At 36.8% G+C, this 21277-nt stretch overlaps 2 protein-coding genes, 1 non-coding gene and 1 pseudogene across 3 annotated transcripts; all 4 read left to right on the top strand.

Moving 5' to 3' along the window:
- Positions 1 to 517: 517 nt before the first annotated feature.
- Positions 518 to 1807, top strand: LOC103939693 (ethylene-responsive transcription factor WIN1-like). The gene is made up of 2 exons (XM_009349806.2): positions 518 to 848; positions 998 to 1807. The coding sequence occupies exons 1-2, from the start codon at positions 769 to 771 to the stop codon at positions 1629 to 1631; spliced, it is 714 nt and encodes a 237-aa protein (XP_009348081.1). The 5' UTR covers positions 518 to 768; the 3' UTR covers positions 1632 to 1807.
- A 440-nt stretch (positions 1808 to 2247) lies between these two features.
- LOC125480247 lies at positions 2248 to 2341 on the top strand. The gene has a single exon (XR_007260632.1). It is a non-coding gene; the product is annotated as a small nucleolar RNA Z107/R87 (small nucleolar RNA).
- A 3048-nt stretch (positions 2342 to 5389) lies between these two features.
- On the top strand, positions 5390 to 14208 carry LOC103939692 (annotated as a pseudogene).
- A 945-nt stretch (positions 14209 to 15153) lies between these two features.
- Positions 15154 to 19281, top strand: LOC103958326 (phospholipase D alpha 1-like). Its single transcript, XM_009370580.2, has 3 exons — positions 15154 to 15409; positions 16265 to 18158; positions 18634 to 19281. The coding sequence occupies exons 1-3, from the start codon at positions 15311 to 15313 to the stop codon at positions 19065 to 19067; spliced, it is 2427 nt and encodes an 808-aa protein (XP_009368855.2). The 5' UTR covers positions 15154 to 15310; the 3' UTR covers positions 19068 to 19281.
- The last annotated feature ends 1996 nt before the right edge of the window (positions 19282 to 21277 follow it).

Genomic DNA, 21277 nt, shown 5'->3' with positions numbered 1-21277 from the left:
GAGTCTAAATAATATGTACCAGTAGTATATATATCAAGTGACGGAAAAGTTACAATAAAATAGCAACTTAGCTAGAGAGACATGATATTAATTATGAACATGGAATTTGGACAATATATATTTAGATATTTTATGACTACTGTTTACATATTATTCATTCATGCAATTATTTGTTGAAAATGCCCTAAGAAACTGTACTTAAACGAATTATTGGCATTTACTTAGTTGAATTGAGAAAAATCGTGAATCAGGAAAGAAAAAGAAAGAAAATGTGTGCGAGCTAGTTGATTTGATTCCAAATATTGAGCCATTGCATTACATATTTTTATTTTATTAGTGGACATTTCCGATACTCAAATTTTAATAAACATACAAAAACAACATCAAAATAATTCATGTATACTCACTACATGTAAAGAAAAATATGTCAATGTGCAAGTCGCTTTAGTCTTGAGAGAGAGAGAGAGAGAGAGAGCAGCCGGTGGACAAGTGAGGAGGGAACTGAGTATTTATGAGAGGCTACTGTATTATGGAGGTTGTAGTTGACAAATTAATTACAGAAAGCACTGCAGAACGTACATATATACTGGGCTTAGTTCGCCGACACCATTGCATATAGCCTCTCCTCCTACTCTTTTTATTTCTACCTATATCTATCATCGTATGCAAGCTCAAATTTTCTGAACTTCTCTCACCTCTCAATCGCCCTTTCATTCCTCTCTCTCTCTCTCTCTCTCTCTCTCTCTCAAAGTTCGATAAACAAACAAAATGGTGCAATCAAAGAAGTACAGAGGCGTCAGGCAGCGTCACTGGGGCTCTTGGGTCTCAGAAATCCGCCACCCAATACTGTAAGCAACCCTCACCAACATATATATACCATTTGGTTATTTCTTCTCAACCCTCACCAACATACATACATACATGCATGCATATATATATGTATATATCATCTACATATAATACGTACATACGCGTGTGATTATGGAGACTACTGCAGGAAGAGAAGGGTGTGGCTAGGCACATTTGGGACAGCTGAAGAAGCAGCCCGAGCATACGATGAAGCTGCCGTTTTGATGAGCGGACGAAATGCCAAGACCAATTTCCCAACATCTATTACAACTCAGAGTAAGAGTACTCGTGCCACAGTAGGATCATTCGATCACCCAAAAACTAGTAGTGGTGACTTGGATTCACTATCCGGACCGAAGGGTTTGTCGGAAATCTTGCATGCCAAGCTAAGGAAATGCAGCAAGATACCATCCCCATCCATGACCTGCTTGAGGCTCGACAATGAGAGCTCTCACATTGGAGTGTGGCAAAAGCGGGCAGGTCAACGCTCTGATAACTCCAATTGGGTCATGACTATTCAGCTTGGCAAGAAGAAGAATAATAGTAATGTTGATACTAATAATGCTGATGATCAGAGTGTTGTACCATCACAGCTAATGTCGAATTCAGATCAGTCGGTTTCGATTGCAACATCATCAGAGAGGGCGCCCGAACTCATGGCAGAGATTGATAAAGAAGAGAAAATTGCGTTGCAGATGATAGAAGAGCTGCTTACCAGAAATTGCCTAAGTCCTGATTTATCATTTGGAATTCATCAAGGGGAGGAAAAAATTTATTTGTAGTAGTACTACTCTTATTTAATTACTAGCTACTTGTGCTTGTTTGGTAAAATTAAGAAAGTATAGTGTTATATATAGACTTTTTTTATTCGCACCCCACATAATGTTGAATGCATCCCACATTGAAATTTAATATTAAGTGGTTTATGTAACCTACTATACAATGACAATTTCGACCTTATGAGGTTTAAAGAAAATAAGAAATTTCTAAATACACCTCAAATTACTTTTAACGTATTATTTATTTTCTTCAACTACCAAGACCCCTCTCACCCTCCACTCCATTGTTGAATAAAACTCTAACTATTGAAACTATAAACACGTTGATTGAGAAAAAATTTAACGAATGGAACACGATATCAATATTTTGGAATTTTCACATGAGGTAAAATTTCATATTTGTCATTGTCTTAATTATTCAATGACATCGGTAATTATTTAAGTCTGTTTTTGCTTTCCATACTACCCAATTTCATAGGAGGCCAACCCAACAACGCCTTTTCCATTCTTATTCATCTTTTGGGCTTTACTTTTGATCTGTTAGGTTCCTCCTAGTTGCCATTTTTTAGTAGAAATCCTTTTTTGTTAGCAAAAGGCTTAAAGAGACAAAGAAAAGGAGATTAACTGTGATGACCCAATGAAATTCAAGCTCAACAGACCAAATTGTAGAATTCTCTTTTTAGAGAATGTTAGGGTTTTAATCCTAAGTCAATTTAATTTATAAAATTGAAAATGAGTATTATATGATTTGAAGAATATGGGATGTATAGAAAATATGGGATGTATGTGGAAAATATTAGGTGTATGAGAATGTGGGGTGTAAGTGTATTATGAGAAAGTATGTGGTGTGTATTAAGATAATTTTTAATTAAAAAAGCAAATATAGGATGTATTAAATATGTAGGGTCTAATCAACAATATATAGGGTGTTAATAGAATAAGCCTATATATACCTATCTAAATAATCTCTCTATACACACACAGAGGTAATGTGAAAGATAATATATTTAATTATGTAGTCATTAAAAGGGTTAAGTGGGAAAGATAATATATTTAATTATGTAGTCATTAAAAGGGTCAAGTGTAATAATTGTAACCCATTAGTGTCCAATTGTTTTTAGCCATCAACTGCATAAAGGGTTTGGATATTTATGTGCCAAATTGAGAATAATAGATCACTATCAATTTCTGTTCTTCTTGATCACGTAATTGATTAATTTCTTGGTTATTCAGTTTGTTTGTTTATTAATTTTTCTCTTGTCTTCCCCACTCGAATAAATCATTATAAATAAGTTAATTAAAGTTCTGATTAGTCGTAAGTGGTGGATTGTCTTGATGTATAAGCCTATATAAGGCCTTTATATTCAATCCACCACTTCATGATGAGTTCAATTCTCTCTTCCCTTATTGTAGTTTAGATTAGTAGTATCATTTCTAATATAAAAAAAAAATCTGATTAGCCAGCTTTGGAATGATTCTATACATACCTTTATTAGGCTTTATATGTTTCTCTGTGCTTGTTGATTACCCTAATTTTTGGCATGTTCTCCTTGTATGTATCATGATTAATCTTTTTTTTTTTTTTTTTTTTTTTTGAAAATTAACGGTCTGTTTGATAACTATTTCGTTTTTTTTTTATTTTTAATTTATATTTTTGGTTTTTGAGACATGGAAAAAATATATGCGAAAAATGATTGATAGGAAGGAGGAGAAGAATAAAGAAGAACGAAATGACATAAAAAAACTTGAAAGTGCAAACTTAAAATAGTTTTGATTTTAGATTTTTCGTTTTTTATACCTTCCACTCACACATTTCTTCTATTGTTCTATATCTCACCCAAATCCTTCCTCCACTCTTCTTTTGTTTGTCATTTTCCCTGTAAGTATATATAGCTCCCTATTTTGTATCCCAATCACAACAAATAACTAAATAAACAAAACGAAATTATTATAGAAACCAGCCCTAATTTATGTAATTATTAATTATGTACATATTTTTTCTTCTTCATGGGGATATATTAATATATTATGATCAGTGCTTCTGCCCTCCATTTACGTCTTCCACAAGAAAAGCATGAAATTGAGACCTTTCTAGGGTGTGCATATGTCGAGTGTTGTAATTTTCTGCTATTCTTATTTCTCAATATTGTCATCGTAATTAATTAACTCTGTCGGCTGTTGCATTACCGTCACTTTCTACTCTTTTTTTTTTTTTTGGTAAAGGATGCTCATAAGATGCCATGCACACATGATCGTCTTAACAATTATTCCCAAAACAGATATTTAGTTAACATCATTAGTTATCCATCAAACATATATGTTGCAGTTGATTAAGAAAGAAACATCATCAATGTTTTGTACGACTAGTGTCATGAACTTTTCTATGAAATTTAGTTGACATCATTAGTTATCCGTCAAACATATATGTTGCAGTTGATTAAGAAAGAAACATCATCAATGTCATGAACTTTTCTGTGAATCGATCGAGCTTCTAACGTCAAACTCTTACGTAATAGATTTTTCGGCATATTTAAAATAACGTTATGTGGTGGTATATATAGCATGTAAAAAAAATTATAACTCGTGCATCATTTTTCAAGTAATACATCCTATAAATAGGACATATCAACATTGTCGCCCGCTCATCTTGTTAGCCCTAATGAGACTTGCATTCATGCATTATGTAAATTTGTAATTAGTTACTGTGTACAGTTTGTTTATCAATTTTCCTACGTAAAGATTGTAAATAATCGTAAGTTTCCAAGGATATATGAAAATTATGAGATAAATATATAATATAGTGCTGGCCTCAAAAGTGCAAACTACAAAGTATGAAAGTGATCGATGGAGACTTCAAATAAAAGCCATTTAGTACGTAGTTGGTTTGATCATAAATATTTCTTTGCTCAAATTTCTTTATATCTTTGAAACTGTCTTGTTTTCTCTATATATGGGGTCCCCAGCTGGGCTCTCACCACATTTTTGTAAACTAATTATCAACAATGCATGATTAAATCACATTTCACCCTTAATTTATTACTTATAAAATTAAATTAGGTGATGAATGCTGTTTTAGAGTCCCACATACTTTCTTTTCCCTTTCTTGTTAAGCAAGACTACACCAAATATCTTTTAAATTTATCTTCTTTTGTTTTACATTACTTTTCTTTCTTGAATGGTAAGCAAGCATCGTTAGATATTTTCTTTTTCATCTCGTGTCACAACTAATAGCAGAAAGAATTGGTGGGAACAAGAACATCAATGTATTCATTTGTGTCTATAAATGGCGAAGGAGAACAGAAATTGGAAATTAACTAAAAAAGCATGTGGTTCAATATCTTAGTGAATGAAGTGTTGAGTTTTCACTAATCTGTCCAGCTTCGAAACTCCTCTTCCTCTAAAATATTGTAATACTTTCGAACCCCCACCTCTTTCCTTAACGATGATAAATTTTTTTTTTTTTTTTTTTTAAAGTTGACTAAAATAATAATTTGACAAATCTCAAGTTGAATTATTGATTATTCAAATATTACCAATACATCAATCAAACACTAACGATATATTGATTGAATATTAACGAATATGAATTAAATATTGGAAACAATAAAAAATTGAAAATGAATCATTTCAGCCGAATTCTCAAGCTTGTATTTATATCACACTAAAAGCATGACCCACATGACATCAATTCAACATTCATATAAACAAAAAATAATTTCATTTGTTACGAGAAAAAATAGTAGTCAACTTGATAGTTAGACGGACGAAGAGACCATTAGCCTAAACTTTAAGATTTACTTTATCAACTTTTTAAAAGATAAGGAGCAAAGTGTATAATTGATAATAAGTAGTTTGGGCCTACCCCAAACTGGACAGAGAAATTTGGACCCATATAGGATAAAAAGACAGATTTGGGCCTACCACTTGTGCCCTTTAATCGTAATTAAATAGCCCAAACTTCCTGTCCTATCTGGGTCCGAAGCTACATTCATGACGTGGCCCACGTACAGCCTACATTCAACGGTAACTACCATTCTTTCACAACCCGAGAAACTGAGTCAGCACCGAGTTCAGCTACGACTCGTCACTCCCCACCCCCCCTCACCCTCCTCATTCCCTTTGACTCGGTGTGAACTCGTAGTCCGCCATGCTCAAAGGCAAGCTCAAACTCCTGGAAAAGGCCAAGCGCGTTTTCCGGGACCGGCTTGGCAGCCTGGTCGCGGCATTCGAAGACAAAGAGGAAGAAAATGGTGGGTCCGACTTGGTGTTCGAGTCGGGCGACGAGCTGGAGACGATTCTGCCAAACGGGTAAGGGTCCGGCAGAGAAAGAGATTGACGAAGACGATGAGGATTTTGATGATGAGAAGGTGGATAGGGAATCGGATATGAGGGTCCAGCAGAGACCCGAAATGGAGGTGTCGGGCTCCGTGTCGTTGTTGGCGGCCATTGCCTCGGATGATAAAAGGTCTGATCTTGCATTTTTACTTTTTATTTTATTTTATTTTTTGTAACTAACATTACTGGTGTATTTTTTTATTTTTTTAATTTTTTATTTTTAAATTTTTTTGGTATATAAGAGACATTTTACTTAAAACTAACCTAAGTGTTAAGAAGGGAATTTGAACTTGGATGCATAGATAATATATTAACTATAGTTAACATATGGCTATGTCCACTTCTCTATGGAAGGTGTAACTTTAGAATATGTAAGCCGATATTTAGGATGAAGGAAAACAGTAGTACCACACTCGGAACCTTTGCCTTTGTGGATTTTGTTTGAGTTGCAATAAAAAAACAAGACAATGTTGATAGTTTATTGATCGTTGTTACCTACATTTCTGCAGAAACCATATAGATCATATTGTTAAGAGTACATCCTCACATAGCAGCAATGTATCAAAACCACCACCAAATTAGATTCTTACTTAGTTGTTAAGCTTGTGATGTGTAGTGATTAGTTATTTGTATTATGTTGAGTTGGCACACATATTTGGGATATGGTATTTATGTATAAATACCTTATGTATGGTTCTGTTGAATGAATGAATAAACACAATTATATTTCTTTCTCTAGAATTCTCTCCTTCTCTCTCTATAATAGTTTTCCCTCTCTGGATTCTAAGTTTCAGTTTGAGTTCCCAGAAACAAAACCGTAAGGGCTTGGTCAGGGCCCAAAGCGGACAATATCGTGCTACGGTGAAGTCGAGTCTAGGATGTGGTGGGGACCCAGGTCGGGATGTGGCAATTGGGTATCAGAGCCAATCCCTGACCGGAAGTGTGCCGACGAGGACGTCGGGCCCTTAAGGGGGGGTGGATTGTAACATCCCATATTGGCCATGGAAGTGAATCCTCTAAGCCTTATATGTATATTCTCATCTCTACCTAGCATGAGGTCTTTTGGGAACTCATTGGCTTAGGGTTCCATCGGAACTCCGAATTTTAACGAGTTTGCGTGAGAGCAATCCCAGGATGGGTGACTCATTGGGAAGTTCTCGTGTGAGTTCCCAAAATTGTCTAACCGACTCTGATTCGGTGCTTCCCTCTCTTCTTGAAACTTCCTAGCGTTTCTTGAATTTTCTTACCTCCCAAACAGATTGCTGCTTCTCTAATCTCAATCCAACAAATCTTGATATGACGACTGCTGCAAACTTCTCCAATTCTACTTCTCAACCTTCTGCAAACCCTAATTCCCCAGCGAATCTCCCTCACAATGACATCTTCAACCCCTCGATCATGTCAATTGGATCGATATCCACTGCAAATGTCGCTAGAATGGTTCCGACGAAGCTCAATCGTCAGAACTAGATCACTTGGCGCAGTCTCTTCATCTCTGTCCTGAAGCGTTTCACGCTTCTTAGACTCGTCAATGGTGAGGACCTGTGTCCTCCTAAATTTGTTCAAAATTCCACTGGCGAGTGTGTGCTCAATGATTCTTTTGAGGCCTGGTGTGAGCGCGATCAAATTCTGACCATTTGGATCAACTCTACGCTTTCTGAAGATCTTCTTCCCTTGACCATTGGCATGGAAGACTCTCGTTCTCTTTGGCAATCTCTTGAACAACGTTTCTCTGGTGCTTCTCGCACACATGTTCACAGTCTTCGATCGAAGATCCAAACGATTTAGAAAGGTGATTCTTCCATGACCGACTTTCTGAATTCAATTAAAGATATCTCTGATAAACTTGCTTTTGCTGGTGAACCACTGTCTGAATCCGATCGTGTGGAGTACATCTTGTCTAGACTACCTGATGAATATGAGTCGTTTGTTGACTCTATTGAGACTCGCAATGAATCTGTGACTGCTGATGAACTTCATGGTCTCTTATTGAGCAAAGAAATCTCGCTCCAAAAATGTAAAACCAGAGCCTCTTCCTCATCAACTGCACCATTTCATGGTTATGTTGCTCAATCCGCCAATTCTGGAGACATCTCGAACAGAGGCAACTGGAACAATAACAATTTTCGAAATCGAAATCGGTCTAATTAGAATCGTAATTTTGGGGGAAACAAACCTAACAACTGGAACAACAACAATTCCAATGGTATCCTTGGTGCTGGTCCTTCTCGCCAAAACTTTGGTCAATCCTCCTTCTCTGGTCATTCTGTACAATGCCAGCTATGCCTTCAATATGGTCACTGGACTCCCACATGCAATCGTCTCTCTCAATTTGCATCCACCTCAACAAACACTTTCACTCAAGCTCTCACAGCAATGTCTGCCATGACTTCTTCTGCACCTCCTAGCTATTGGCTCACTGATAGTGGTGCATCTCTTCACGTCTCACTTGATCCCTCCATACTCAAGTCTGCCATTCCCTATTCTGGAAGTGATCAACTTTTTGTTGGTGATGGAAAAGGTCTATGCATTTCTAATACCGGTTTTGCCCTCATTCACACAAAAAATGCTTCTTTTCAATTGAATAATGTCCTTTTAGTTCATCATGCATCACATAACTTGTTATCTGTTTACAAGTTTGTCTATGACAATTGGTGTTCCCTGACATTTGATCTTTTTGAGTTCTATGTCAAGGACCTAAGAATTGTGAAGATGCTTTTCTAGGGCCCCAGTGAAGGAGGCTTGTACCCCTTCTACTGGAATGCTTCCAATGGTGTTTCTGGGATTGCAATCTCTCATATTGCTCTAATAATTGCTAAGGCTGACATCCATATTTGGCATCAAAGACTTGGACACCCTTCTAGGGGAGTTTTACATTTTGTTATGCATAAGAATAATCTCCCTGTAATTGGTTCTGTTAATAACTAGTTAATGTGCACTGTATGTCAATTTGGGAAAGCTCCTAAGCTCCCATTTTCATCTTTACCTTGTACTTCCATTAGACCACTTCAGGTTCTCCACACTGATGTATGAGGTCCCTCCCCCACATCTTCATGTACTAGTTACAGATTTTATCTAATAATAGTGGACGATTTTACTAAATATAGTTGCCTTTATCCTCTATATTTCAAGTATGATGTATTCTCTACTCTCAAGACATTTCTTTTAAAGATTCAAACTCTTCTTGACTTCAAAGTTCAAAGTATAAGATCAGATACAGGGGATGAATTCTTGAATAAGTCACTCCAAGGTTTTCTTAATGATCAAGGCATCACCCATCAGTTGAGTTGCCCTGACACTCCTGAGCAAAATGGGTGTGCAAAGAGAAAGCATCGACATGTTGTTGAAATGGGCAGAACACTGTCATCTCAAAGTGGTTTACCTGCAAAGTTTTGGGTTGAAGCTTTTCAAACTGATATCTATCTCATTAATCGGTTGCCTTCTCAATCTTCTGTGATCAGTCCTTGGGAACTCATGTTTCATGCTTCTCCTAAGTATCACACACTGAAGACTTCTGGATGTGCTTGCTACCCATGGTTACAGCCTTATTTGAGCGACAAATTGGACTCAAAGAGTAAACAATGTGTTTTTCTAGGTTATAGCTTAAATCATAGTGGCTATAGGTGCTTGGATCCTATCACCAATAGACTATACATCTCAAGACATGTGGTGTTTGATGAGTCCTTATTTCCTTAAAAGCATCTTTCTTCTCTGGTTTCATCTGAGCAATCATGTTCACAGCAGCAATCCAATCCTCCTATTTCTCTTTCTCTTCCATTACCAGTGTCACATTCTGAGAAATAAACAAAAACTGCAGCTTTCAATTCTGAGCAACAAAATACATCTTCTCATGTCCAAATTTGATTCACTCTCTAGCTACATCTTCTAGCACAGGAGCATCTCCCACTACCTTATCTACATCAGATTCATCTCAGTCATCATCATTCCATCCTCCAACTCTTGTCAATAATCACCGTATGATTACAAGAGCAAAGGCAGGTATTCATAAACCCAAGGTGTTCACTGCTACTAAACACCAACTCCCATCTTTAGTTGATTCTCTTACCAAGTTACCCACTACTCCATCGACTTTTCTCCAAGGCTCTAAGCACTCTCACTGGATGAAAGCTATGCAATCTGAGTTCCAAGCATTGTAGTCCACTAGAACTTGGGAATTAGTTCCTAATAATTCAAATTACAATCTTATAGGCTGCAAATGGGTTTTCAAAGTTAAGCACAAAACAGGAAGGCTTGGACTTCTCAGAAACCTTTAGTCCAGTTGCAAAGCCTACTACTATTAGGATCTTACTCTCCATTGCTGTTAACTATGATTGGTTTATACATCAACTTGATGTAAGTAATGCCTTCCTCCATGGTCATTTAAAGGAAGATGTACATATGATTTAGCCCCCTGGTTCTGTAGATCCTTACAAACCTCATCATGTCTGCAAGCTTAGGAAATCACTCTATGGTCTTAAACAAGCTCCTCAAGCTTGGTATGAAGCTTTCTACAATGCTATTCTTTCTCTGGGATTCAGTTCATCATGTTATGATACCAGTCTCTTTATTAAAAGGGATACTTCTATTACTTTTATATTGGTCTATGTTGATGATATAATCATCATTGGAAGTTCAACTATTGAGTGTCAATCTACCATATCCAAACTGCAAGCTTTGTTCCCTGTTAAGGATCTGGGAGATATTCACTATTTTTTAGGCATTGAAGTTCAAAGATCAACAAGGGCTTGCTTATGCATCAGTCTTAGTATGCATTAGACTTGCTCAGAGAGACAGATACGCTTGGAACTAAACCTTGTGCAACACCTATGTCTACTTCCAAACTGGATCACTTAGGCACACTATTATCTGATCTCACTCATTATAGGTCCACAGTTGGTGCTTTACAATATCTAACTTGGACCAGGCTTGATTTAGCCTTTGTTGTCAATCAAGTTTGCCAATATATGCATTCTCCAAGAACCATTCATCTACAGGCAGTCAAGCGCATCCTGAGATATCTCAAGGGCACTGTTGATTCAGGACTTTGGTTCACTAAAGGCACTCAATGTCTCATTGCTTGGTCTGATGTAGATTGGGCAAGTTGCCCTGTGGATAGAAGATCCACCAATGGCTATTGTGTGTTCTTAGGTCCTAATCTAATCTCTTGGAGTGCTAAGAAACAAGCCACATTTGCTAGATCATCAACAGAGGTTAAGTATAGGTCTCTTGCAAATACTGTTGCTAAGTTAACTTGGGTGTGCAAGATTCTGCAAGATATATCCGTCCCTTTGCTCAAGACACCGATCATCTACTGTGATAACAAAAGTGCCACTGCTCTTGCATTCAATCCTATTTTTCATGCTCGAACCAAGCATGTTGAAATAGACTATCACTACATCCGAGAAAAAGTTTTACTTGGTCATATTGGTGTACAACATGTTACTTCACTTCTCCAAATTGCAGATGTTACTTGGTGAAAACCAAGTCTTTGGTTGCTGATCAATTTGCTGCTCTTACTTCCAAGCTATTAGTTCGATCACCTTCCTTCAACTTGAGGGGGTGTGTTAAGAGTACATCCTCACATAGCAGCAATGTATCAAAACCACCACCAGATTAGATTCTTACTCAGCTGTTAAGCTTGTGATGTGTAGTGATTAGTTATTTGTATTATGCTGAGCTAGCACATACATTTGGGATAGGATATTTATGTACAAATAGCTTATGTATGGTTCTGTTGAATGAATGAATAACCACAATTATATTTCTCTCTCTCTCTCTCTAGAATTCTCTCCTTCTCTCTCTTTAACAGTTTTCCCTCACTGGATTCTGAGTTTCAACACATATCGGGCATTACAATTTGTTGTTTGTATTCTTCTTTTATTCTTTGTCCAGGTAATTTTCTGCTTTAGGATTTTTATCTATTTTTCTTTTCCAATTAGCTTTCTCAGCCAGAGATAAATTTGGAAAAGTTACAGAGAACCGCTCGCTCTGGGCTTCCGGATGGAGGAGTTTTGCATGCAATGACGTGGAAGGTACTGACTTTGTTTCACTAGCTGCTTCTGCAATGTAAACTTTGTTACTGTTGTTTTTTTCTACTAGATTAACAAATCTTAAGAGTTCAGACCACAAGTATTACTTAGGAAAGGGTTCCTCAGTCTTGGTTTCTGAGGTGAATGTGTTGTTTTGTTTTCTATGCGTATGTGTATATCAGTGTGTGTGTATTGAATTTTCAAACCTTTGAACAACAAAAGGCTAGCGATGACAAGTAACTTGTTGACTGATAATTTAGATGCGTGTATATATTTAATGATTGTCCTTACATTTCATGCACACAGCTGCTCTTGGGTTATCTACCTCCTTCCTGGGATTTATGGGAAAAAGAATGGATTGAAAACCGACAAAAATATGCCAAGCTTAAAGAGGAGCTCCTCCTGAGTCCTGTAAGATGCTCGCCAAGTTTCCTAGTGAACAAACTGTACAGTAGCAATTATTTACATAGGTTTGTATTTTACAGAACAATAGCTATTCATCAGAAGCAATAATTTTGTTAGTGTTTATTATGCACTAATCAAAATCTTGAATCTAGGCAGTCACAAATCACCACGAGAAAATTTGGTGATTTCAGTTATTGCAATCGGCCTGCTGACGGCAATGTTGATGCACCGCTGAAGCGATATGAAATTTCGGAGGAAGATCACCCTTTAAGCCTTGGTAAGGCTAGTGTTTGGCATCAATACTTTCTGGTAAAATGCCTTGTTCATTATAAGGCTGTATCTTGGCTGCCTTCGGTACGATTAGGTGACGTTAATCCTGCTACATGTTTATTTAGAGCATACAGAGATTGTAGAACAGATAGACCGTGATTTGAAACGAACACACCCGGATCTGAAATTCTTCTCATGGGATTTATCATTCAGTGGGAAACACAGGGTATACGATTCCCACAAAATAAAATATTTCTTAAGTTAGCTCCTTGTGTGTGTTTGTCTCACATGTCCAGCAAGTAGATGACTGACGGTGTCACTAACTGGATCTTTGCTGCATTTCCCTTTTAAGGAATCAATGAGAAGCATTCTTCTGCTACTTGCAAATTAAATGCAGCAATCCGCTATGTGCAAGGCATGAATGAGGTCTTGGCGCCATTATACTATGTCCTTAGTACTGACACGAATGAGCAAAATGCGGTAAGAGAATTGCCTGGAAACATTTAAATGTTTTTGTCTTATAAATGTTTGACATAACTTGCATATATTGTCCGAGTGTAAAAAGAAGCAAAGCTGCAGGATGGTTTCGTTCTGCAGGTAAATGCAGAAGCAGATAGCTTCTCTTGTTTTGTTCGACTCTTGAGTGGCTCAGTGGATCACTTTTGCGAACTGGATAACAGTGGTGTTTGTATACTCTGTGCTCTGTCCGCTTGTCAGAGTTATTGAAAGCCAACGGTGAGGAACTGTGGAAGCATCTTGAGTTCAATACAAGTCTACAAAGGTAAAATTATATCAGAGCGAATTACAAGATTCAGTTTAACCATTTTTTCGCATTTTTGTGGTGAACTAAGATGCCATTTTCAACAGATTGTGTTGCGCCTAACTTCGTGGCTTTTTAAAAAATGCCCTCCCTTACAGGTGAAACAGCAATACTTTGGATTCAGATGGATCACATTACTACTTACACGAGAATTCAACTTCCAAACCATCATGAGAATTTGGGATTCACTACTGAGCAGCCCTTTTTGGTGCGCAGGTATATCTCCCTCCCCATCTCTCTGCGTGCTAGTAACCCAGTAGTCAGTATGGCAATCAGCTTTCCTCTTATTTTTTGTCAATTTTAGTTTGATGATGCGCCGTTATGAACAAACACTGATTTCTTCAAAAAACAACTTCTGCAGGATATGGTTCTAAAAATTTGTTGCGCAATGCTGCTATGCATGAAAAGTAGACTGTTAAGTGGTGATTTTGTGGCAAACTTAATACTTATGCAGCGCTATCCAGATATTAACATCGAACATCTTCTCCATGTAGCTCGGGATCTTAGTTATGAACCCATCTTCATATCGTTCGTCTTTGTCCCTGTAAATCCAATACCAACACGCACGATTCTGTACACATTTTTCACTTACCTGTTCGTAAAGATGAACAAAACAACTGTTGCTTTAGCTAATTTGTGGCGAACAATTCTCAATGATATGGAAAATGTTTTGCAACCTGCAGCCAATCAGGCTGAATTTCATGAATTTTCAGATGTATGAGTATCTCACAAACGTAATCAATTAATTAAGGCTGGTTGGCTCGCTCACGTCCCTGTAAGAACAATCACAGATTGACCCTCAAAATCAGCTGCAGAAAATTAATTAATTTGCAATTTGGCACCTTAAATAAAAGCCTTTGTGATCAACTAGAAGGTTTATTTATTCATGTTTCCTCAACTTGGCATGTTTCCGTCAGTTGATTTGACTTCTAATTTTTCAAGTATTAATTGGATTACGAATTTTTTCATAGACCTCACATTTTTTTATAATTAAATTTTAAGTGTTAAACACAAAGAAAACTCGGAATTTAAATAATTTTGATACATCATATTTCAATAAACATACAAAAGTCAAGAATAATTTCAGATAACAGGTTGACACAATGAATTGTATCACATAATTTATATGATCACGCGGTACAATTATCATACCTAATACATTTTAGAATTATCGTACCTAATACGTTTTCCATCATACTAATCACCTTTTTCAGCAACATATTTGTTGTTAAGAAGCCTCAAAATTTGAATGCGACGGTTAGGATAGAATGTTTATCCAAAATGGTAGTCAAAACTAGAGCAAATTTTGAATTTTAAATAGGAATTTAACGTAATCTCCGCCATTTGATAACATGCTAATCCTATTGCGTGGCTGTTTACCTGCACCACCACTGCATATCTTAGTATTTTTATTCTGTTCACAATTGTTTCGAACGCAACCACTCCAAAATAACAGAAAAATAAAACGAAACCACTCGGAAATATACACATACATTATCTTCATTTTTCTCCACCATGCTTCAATTCAGACTTGTTTCATACAATATACCCATATATTAATATTATGTCTGTATATATATGTAGACAATATTTTCAGGAAGTGACAACTCAATACAATCTCATTTGTTATTTTTCGTGATTTGGTTTGACTTGTATGTTCTTGGTCTCACCTTTTGTTCCAAAATTTAGAACTTCTTGTTCCTTGCGAGCTAATTAATGCTTCATTTTTGTTCAGCAGCATAAAAGATACTTGTGATTTAGTTGATTGCCGAATCTGCTAGCTAGCCTGTGTTCGATTTGCGGATACAGTTCTAGGGATCGATATGGCGGCGAAACCAGTGCTACTGCATGGAGTTCTCCATGCAACCATCTACGAGGTTGACAGGCTCATGGCTGGTGGTTGCTGCATTTTCTTCTGCAAGGTATAAATCTCTTTGTCCCTTTTCTCTCTGAACTGTGTTGTTTATCGTGTTATTTCAGTTTTTAATTTTTCCTTCTCAAAACTTGATGATCAAGTCATAATTTATTTTTCCTTTAAACTTGTTTTGCTTTAGATTCATATATTATTATCTCTAACAATTCAATCATGATCCAAAATTTCTAATTATTTTCTTGTGCAATAAATTATTATGGTGTATTCAACGTTAGTTTTATTTCCGCATGAGAGGTGATAGTAGCATATTCCGATGAATCATTTCTTCAAAAAGAAGAAGAGTATATGTGAAAACACTTATTTGAAATATCAATTATCAAATTTGATTGTGGAATACAATTTTTTTCTGAAAAATTCTCCATGATATAATCGAACTTCCATGTTTGGCTGTGTGATTTCGTCCTGCAAAGTGGCTGCAACTAACCATCATCCTAATTACAAGACATTTTCAACCTTGAGTCAATAATGGCACCTTGATCTATGCCCATAAATGACCCGCAAGTCGCCATGGCATTATTGATTTTTATGATAAATTATAATAATGCTACCCGATTTTGGACTTATGTGATGCTTGACCACTTAAATTTCATTTTGCAACATTTTACTAACTAAACATTTTGATTTTTGCTTAAAAAGCTCGCTGTTAGTTTCAGAGTATTGTTATCGACACTCTAAAAATGTCACATGCACTTCTTTCTATTTGAATTTTATCTTGGTACTTTCACAATTTCAGACAAAAAAAAAAAAAAAAAATCCTCAACGGGTTGTGTGACCTCCTTTGACTTGCTAAATGTAATGTGAGAAATCTAACTTCAGTAAATGTCATGATTCAATTTCATTGCAGTTTCTTGGAGAGTCAGTAGGGTTTGGGAAAGGTTCCAGACTCTATGCAACAATTGATTTGGAAAATGTAAGAGTCGGACGAACTAGACTGCTTGAAAACTCAACGAAAAATCCCCTGTGGTGTGAATCTTTTCATATTTACTGTGCACACATGACTTCAAATGTTGTTTTCTCCATTAAAGAAGACAATGCTTTCGGGACCAAAGTGATCGGAAGGGCTCACATGCCGGCTGCGGAACTCCTCAACAGCGAAGTAATAGATAGATGGGTTAGGATCATCTATCACAACAAACCTCTGCATGGACGTTCAAAAATTCACGTGAAGTTGCGTTTCTTTAACGTAAACCAGGAGTCGAATTGGTCTCGTGGAATAAGAAGTCCTGAATTCCAAGGAGTTCCATACACATTTTTCACTCAGAGGAATGGTTGCAGAGTTACCCTTTATCAAGATGCTCATGTCCCTGAAAATTTCACCCCACAAATCCCTCTTGCTGGTTCCAAGTGTTATGAACCGCACCGATGCTGGGAAGACATTTTTAATGGCATTTCTAATGCAAAACACTTGATATACATAGCAGGTTGGTCTGTATGTACTAAAATCACATTAGTAAGGGACCCAAAGAGGCAAATCCCGGGAGGTGATTTGACCCTCGGAGAGCTTCTTAAGAAGAAGGCAGATGAAGGAGTGAAAGTCCTAATGCTTGTGTGGGATGACAGAACTTCAGTGAAGTTGCTAAAGAGAGATGGAGTGATGGCTACTCATGATGAAGACACTGAAAGTTACTTCCACAACACAGCAGTTCATTGCGTGTTGTGTCCCCGAAACCCTGACAACGGGAATAGCATTGTCAAGGATTTACAGGTGTCCACCATGTTTACGCATCACCAGAAGATTGTCGTGGTGGACAGTGAATTGCCTAATGGAGGAAGGTTGGAAAAGAGGAGGATTGTGAGCTTCATTGGTGGCATTGATCTTTGTGATGGAAGATATGACACACCTTCACATCCCATTTTCAGGACTTTAGACACAACACACAAGAATGATCTCCATCAGCCTAATTTTGGGGGCGCTTCGATCACGAAAGGTGGTCCAAGGGAGCCTTGGCACGACATACATTGTCAGTTGGAAGGGCCTATTGCGTGGGACGTCTTATTCAATTTTGAGCAAAGGTGGAGGAAGCAAGGTGGGAAGGACTTGCTTGTTGAACTCAGAGAGCTTGATGACACATTTATACCACCATCTCCGGTTATGTCCCCTCAAGACCATGATACATGGAATGTTCAGCTGTTTCGCTCCATCGATGGAGGAGCTGCATTCGGATTCCCTGACTCCCCCGAAGATGCTGCCAGGGCAGGCCTTGTCACCGGGAAAGATCACGTGATTGATCGAAGCATTCAGGATGCTTACATCAATGCCATTCGGTGCGCAAAGTCTTTTATCTACATCGAAAATCAGTACTTTCTTGGAAGCTCTTTCGGATGGCATTCAGATTATGCTACCCTAAAAGTTGAGGAGGTTGGTGCTTTGCATCTGATCCCAAAGGAACTGTCACTAAAGATTGTTAGTAAGATTGAAGCCGGAGAAAGATTTACAGTTTACATTGTGATGCCAATGTGGCCAGAGGGCATCCCGGAAAGCCAAACCGCTCAGGCAATGTTGCATTGGCAGAGGATGACGATGGACATGATGTATAGGGACATTGTTCAAACTCTCAAAGTCAAGGGGATTGAGGCAAACCCTAAGGATTATTTGGCATTCTTTTGCCTTGGTAACCACGAGAAGAAGCTACCCGGAGAATATGAACCTCCGGAAAAACCAGAACATGGATCAGATTACAGTCGAGCACAACAAGCAAGGCGGTTCATGATCTATGTTCATGCCAAGGTGATGATAGGTAAGCCAGTCTTATATTGCGTTCTTCTTAATTAATTGTTCTAACTTTTAATTTAACTTAAAGAAAACACGCATTGAGAAAATCTCACTTCTACTCAATTTTCTTCAGTTTTGTTCCTTTTTATTAACATAGTTGATTGTTCTAAGGGTGTAGAATCATCAGGTAGAGCTTAAAATTTAGATTCTAATCTTGGGTTGGTTTATCATTTCTAGTTTAGGTTCCGAACTTCATATTCGCCCCAAATGTAATACTTGAAACCTGAAATCAAAGCTCCAAAGCGTGATTATGAACTCTAAATTATCAACTCTTTTTCAATAAACGGATCAAAGTAGAACAAAGTTGATAATAAGTGAGATTTTCTCGAAACATCCGTTCTTAAAGAAGAAGTGGACGTCCCTACAATAGAATCATGGATTTGTATACAGGACAAACATATACTGATTCAAGTGTCTGAAATGCGTTGCATAATTTGCAGTTGATGATGAGTACATAATCATTGGGTCCGCAAACATCAACCAAAGATCAATGGATGGAGCCAGGGATTCGGAGATTGCCATGGGGGCCTACCAACCCTATCATCTATCCACCGGAAAGCCAGCCCGGGGACAAATTCATGGCCTCAGAATGTCATTGTGGTATGAACACTTGGGCCTGCTTAATGACATCTTTCTTGAACCACAAAATGTGGAATGCATAAGAAAGGTGAACCAAATTGCAGACCAGCATTGGGACCTTTATTCATGTGACACATTGGATGGTGACTTGCCAGGGCATTTGCTTAGCTACCCCATTGCAGTTACTGAAAATGGAGAGGTCACAGAATTGCCCGGAACAGAATTTTTTCCGGACACCAAGGCTCGAATTCTCGGGTCGAAATCTGATTTGCTTCCTTCAGTCCTCACGACTTAGGAGTAAAAAGGTTTCTTCTCATTTTACTATGCTAAATGCATTGTAAATATGTGTTAATATAATAAGAAGTTACCTTACACAATTACAAAAGAAAATTACCGTAGATCGGATAATTCGCTATGTTTTTATCACAATTATTATTTTTATTAGCTACATATGTGATTGCAACATAAATTTGATCAAATATAATTTGTATCTAGTGGAAATTTTGATGCTTGTATTTTATCAAATTTCACGCTCTTAGTCTCTTTCTTTCGCCCTCTTCCTCCTCCTCATAAATTTGTCCTTGCGTTATATTTTTATTATTGTTTTCCCTCTCAAATTTCCTTTTATTTTGGTTGAAGTTGCTTTAGTTTTCAACATCACTTCTTTTGTTGATAAGAAATTTCGAAGATAACTATTGGTTGTGATGAGTGAGACCATCTTCAGCAACAACCTTTCACATCTCTCCCTCTCAAAAACCCTATTGGACAAAGAACATGAACATATTATCAACAACCATTTTTACAATTATTAGGATTTGATATTTGCCTTTGGCACCATTAACATTAACACTTTAAAGGTGTTGCCAAAAAACTTTAACACTTTAAGGTAGTCCTTCGTTACTCTTATGGTTATAGTGTCACGTAATGAGTGAGATACTCACATGTACATTTTAAATCATAAAATTGAAATAATACCACATTAGATTTTTAACTTATCTTAACTCCTATTCAAATTTTTTTTTATAGTTCAATCATATATTGCATACAGTTCTCACTAAATTAAAAGAAAAGTGACTCATATTCATTATCACGAAAGTATTTGAATCTTTGTCAATCATCTATATTAGGTTAAATATGTTGCCCGTGCTATCTTCTCATATCTTCCATTTTTTCTCCTCCTTTGAATCGCTGCCAATATAATCCAAGCCAGATATGCTTGTTCCTTATCTTACTCAAACTATAAAAATATAAAATAATTCCTAACCAGTTATGTTCTGCATAATGTTGTTTATGTAGTCTTCTTCTATCCCATATTCTAAAATTTGGCCAACATCCAACCACAATCCAAGGCCTTTTGCTTATTGGCTTTTGGGAACCTAACAAGCCACACATGTAACATTCTGACTGAGTAATGTTAACTGCTAAGGCATGTAGGAGTTTGAGACTAGTTTGAGACCATCTTGTCCCACATTGGTCAACAGTATTTTTTTTTACTAGCCTTTATATAGGCTTGTTTCTTCTTTTTAGTAATTAGAACTTGGACCATTTGGAAATGGATTGAAGGCTTGGGCCTTATGATTGTGTGAATTAGGTTTGAATATAATATAGCCTAAATACAATTAATATTAATTAATCAAGACAAGGGCCTTGGGTCTTAGGGCACTTGGGGCCTTAAAATTTAAAATTAATCAGATTCATTAATTTTAATTTTCGGATTAAGTTTTTTAATTAATTTATTAATTAAAAAACGTTTTGATTAAAAGACACATCTATTAGAAAGAGTTGTACGTTTTGATTAAAAGACACAGCTATTAGAAAGAGTTGTGTACTTTCAAATACACTGAATAGGTATTTGAAAGGGTGTGAAACAGCCTATATATTTGCAATCACAGTATCCAAGTGAGAATCATCTTTTCTTCCTCCTTATCTTCCGTACAAAATTTCCAGAGAGTAAACACACAAAGCAATTCGCTAGAGTTCTATAATCCAGTGCGGGTTGTAGAATTAGGTAGTTGTATCTTGGTCGAGCAGACGTTGTAGAACCACAAGCACAAGAGTGGGACGAAAATACTGTTCGAAGGACATAGCTTTTACGCTAGCCTCTACCTTCTGTGATCAAGTTAGTATCATTGATATTTTTATATTAGTTTATGTATTTATTGTATAATTGCATTCTGTATTGCAAGTATTTTTTAATAATAAAGTATAAGTATTTCGGTACTGTATTTCTGTTATTTATTGGTTCTAAATTGTTCTCCAACAATCTTCGAACAGTATGGAACAATCGAGAACTAAACCTCATTCTGAGAAGCCTGAGAAATTTAAGGGCGGAGACTTCAAAAGATGGCAGCAGAAAATGATGTTCTATTTGACAACCTTGAATTTGGCTAATGTTCTGCGCGAGACTGTACCTACTGCAGATGGAGAAAATATTTTTTCTACAGAAACTTTAACAGCTATAGATGCCTAGAATCATAATGATTTCCTCTGCAGAAACTATATTCT

The sequence above is a fragment of a genome, unplaced genomic scaffold (assembly GCF_019419815.1).
Source record: "Pyrus x bretschneideri cultivar Hongxiangsu unplaced genomic scaffold, Pyrus_bretschneideri_v1 Contig1, whole genome shotgun sequence".
NCBI lineage: Eukaryota > Viridiplantae > Streptophyta > Magnoliopsida > Rosales > Rosaceae > Pyrus > Pyrus x bretschneideri.
Note: the sequence above shows the minus strand (reverse complement) of the source record. Positions and strands in the feature narration are given on the sequence as shown.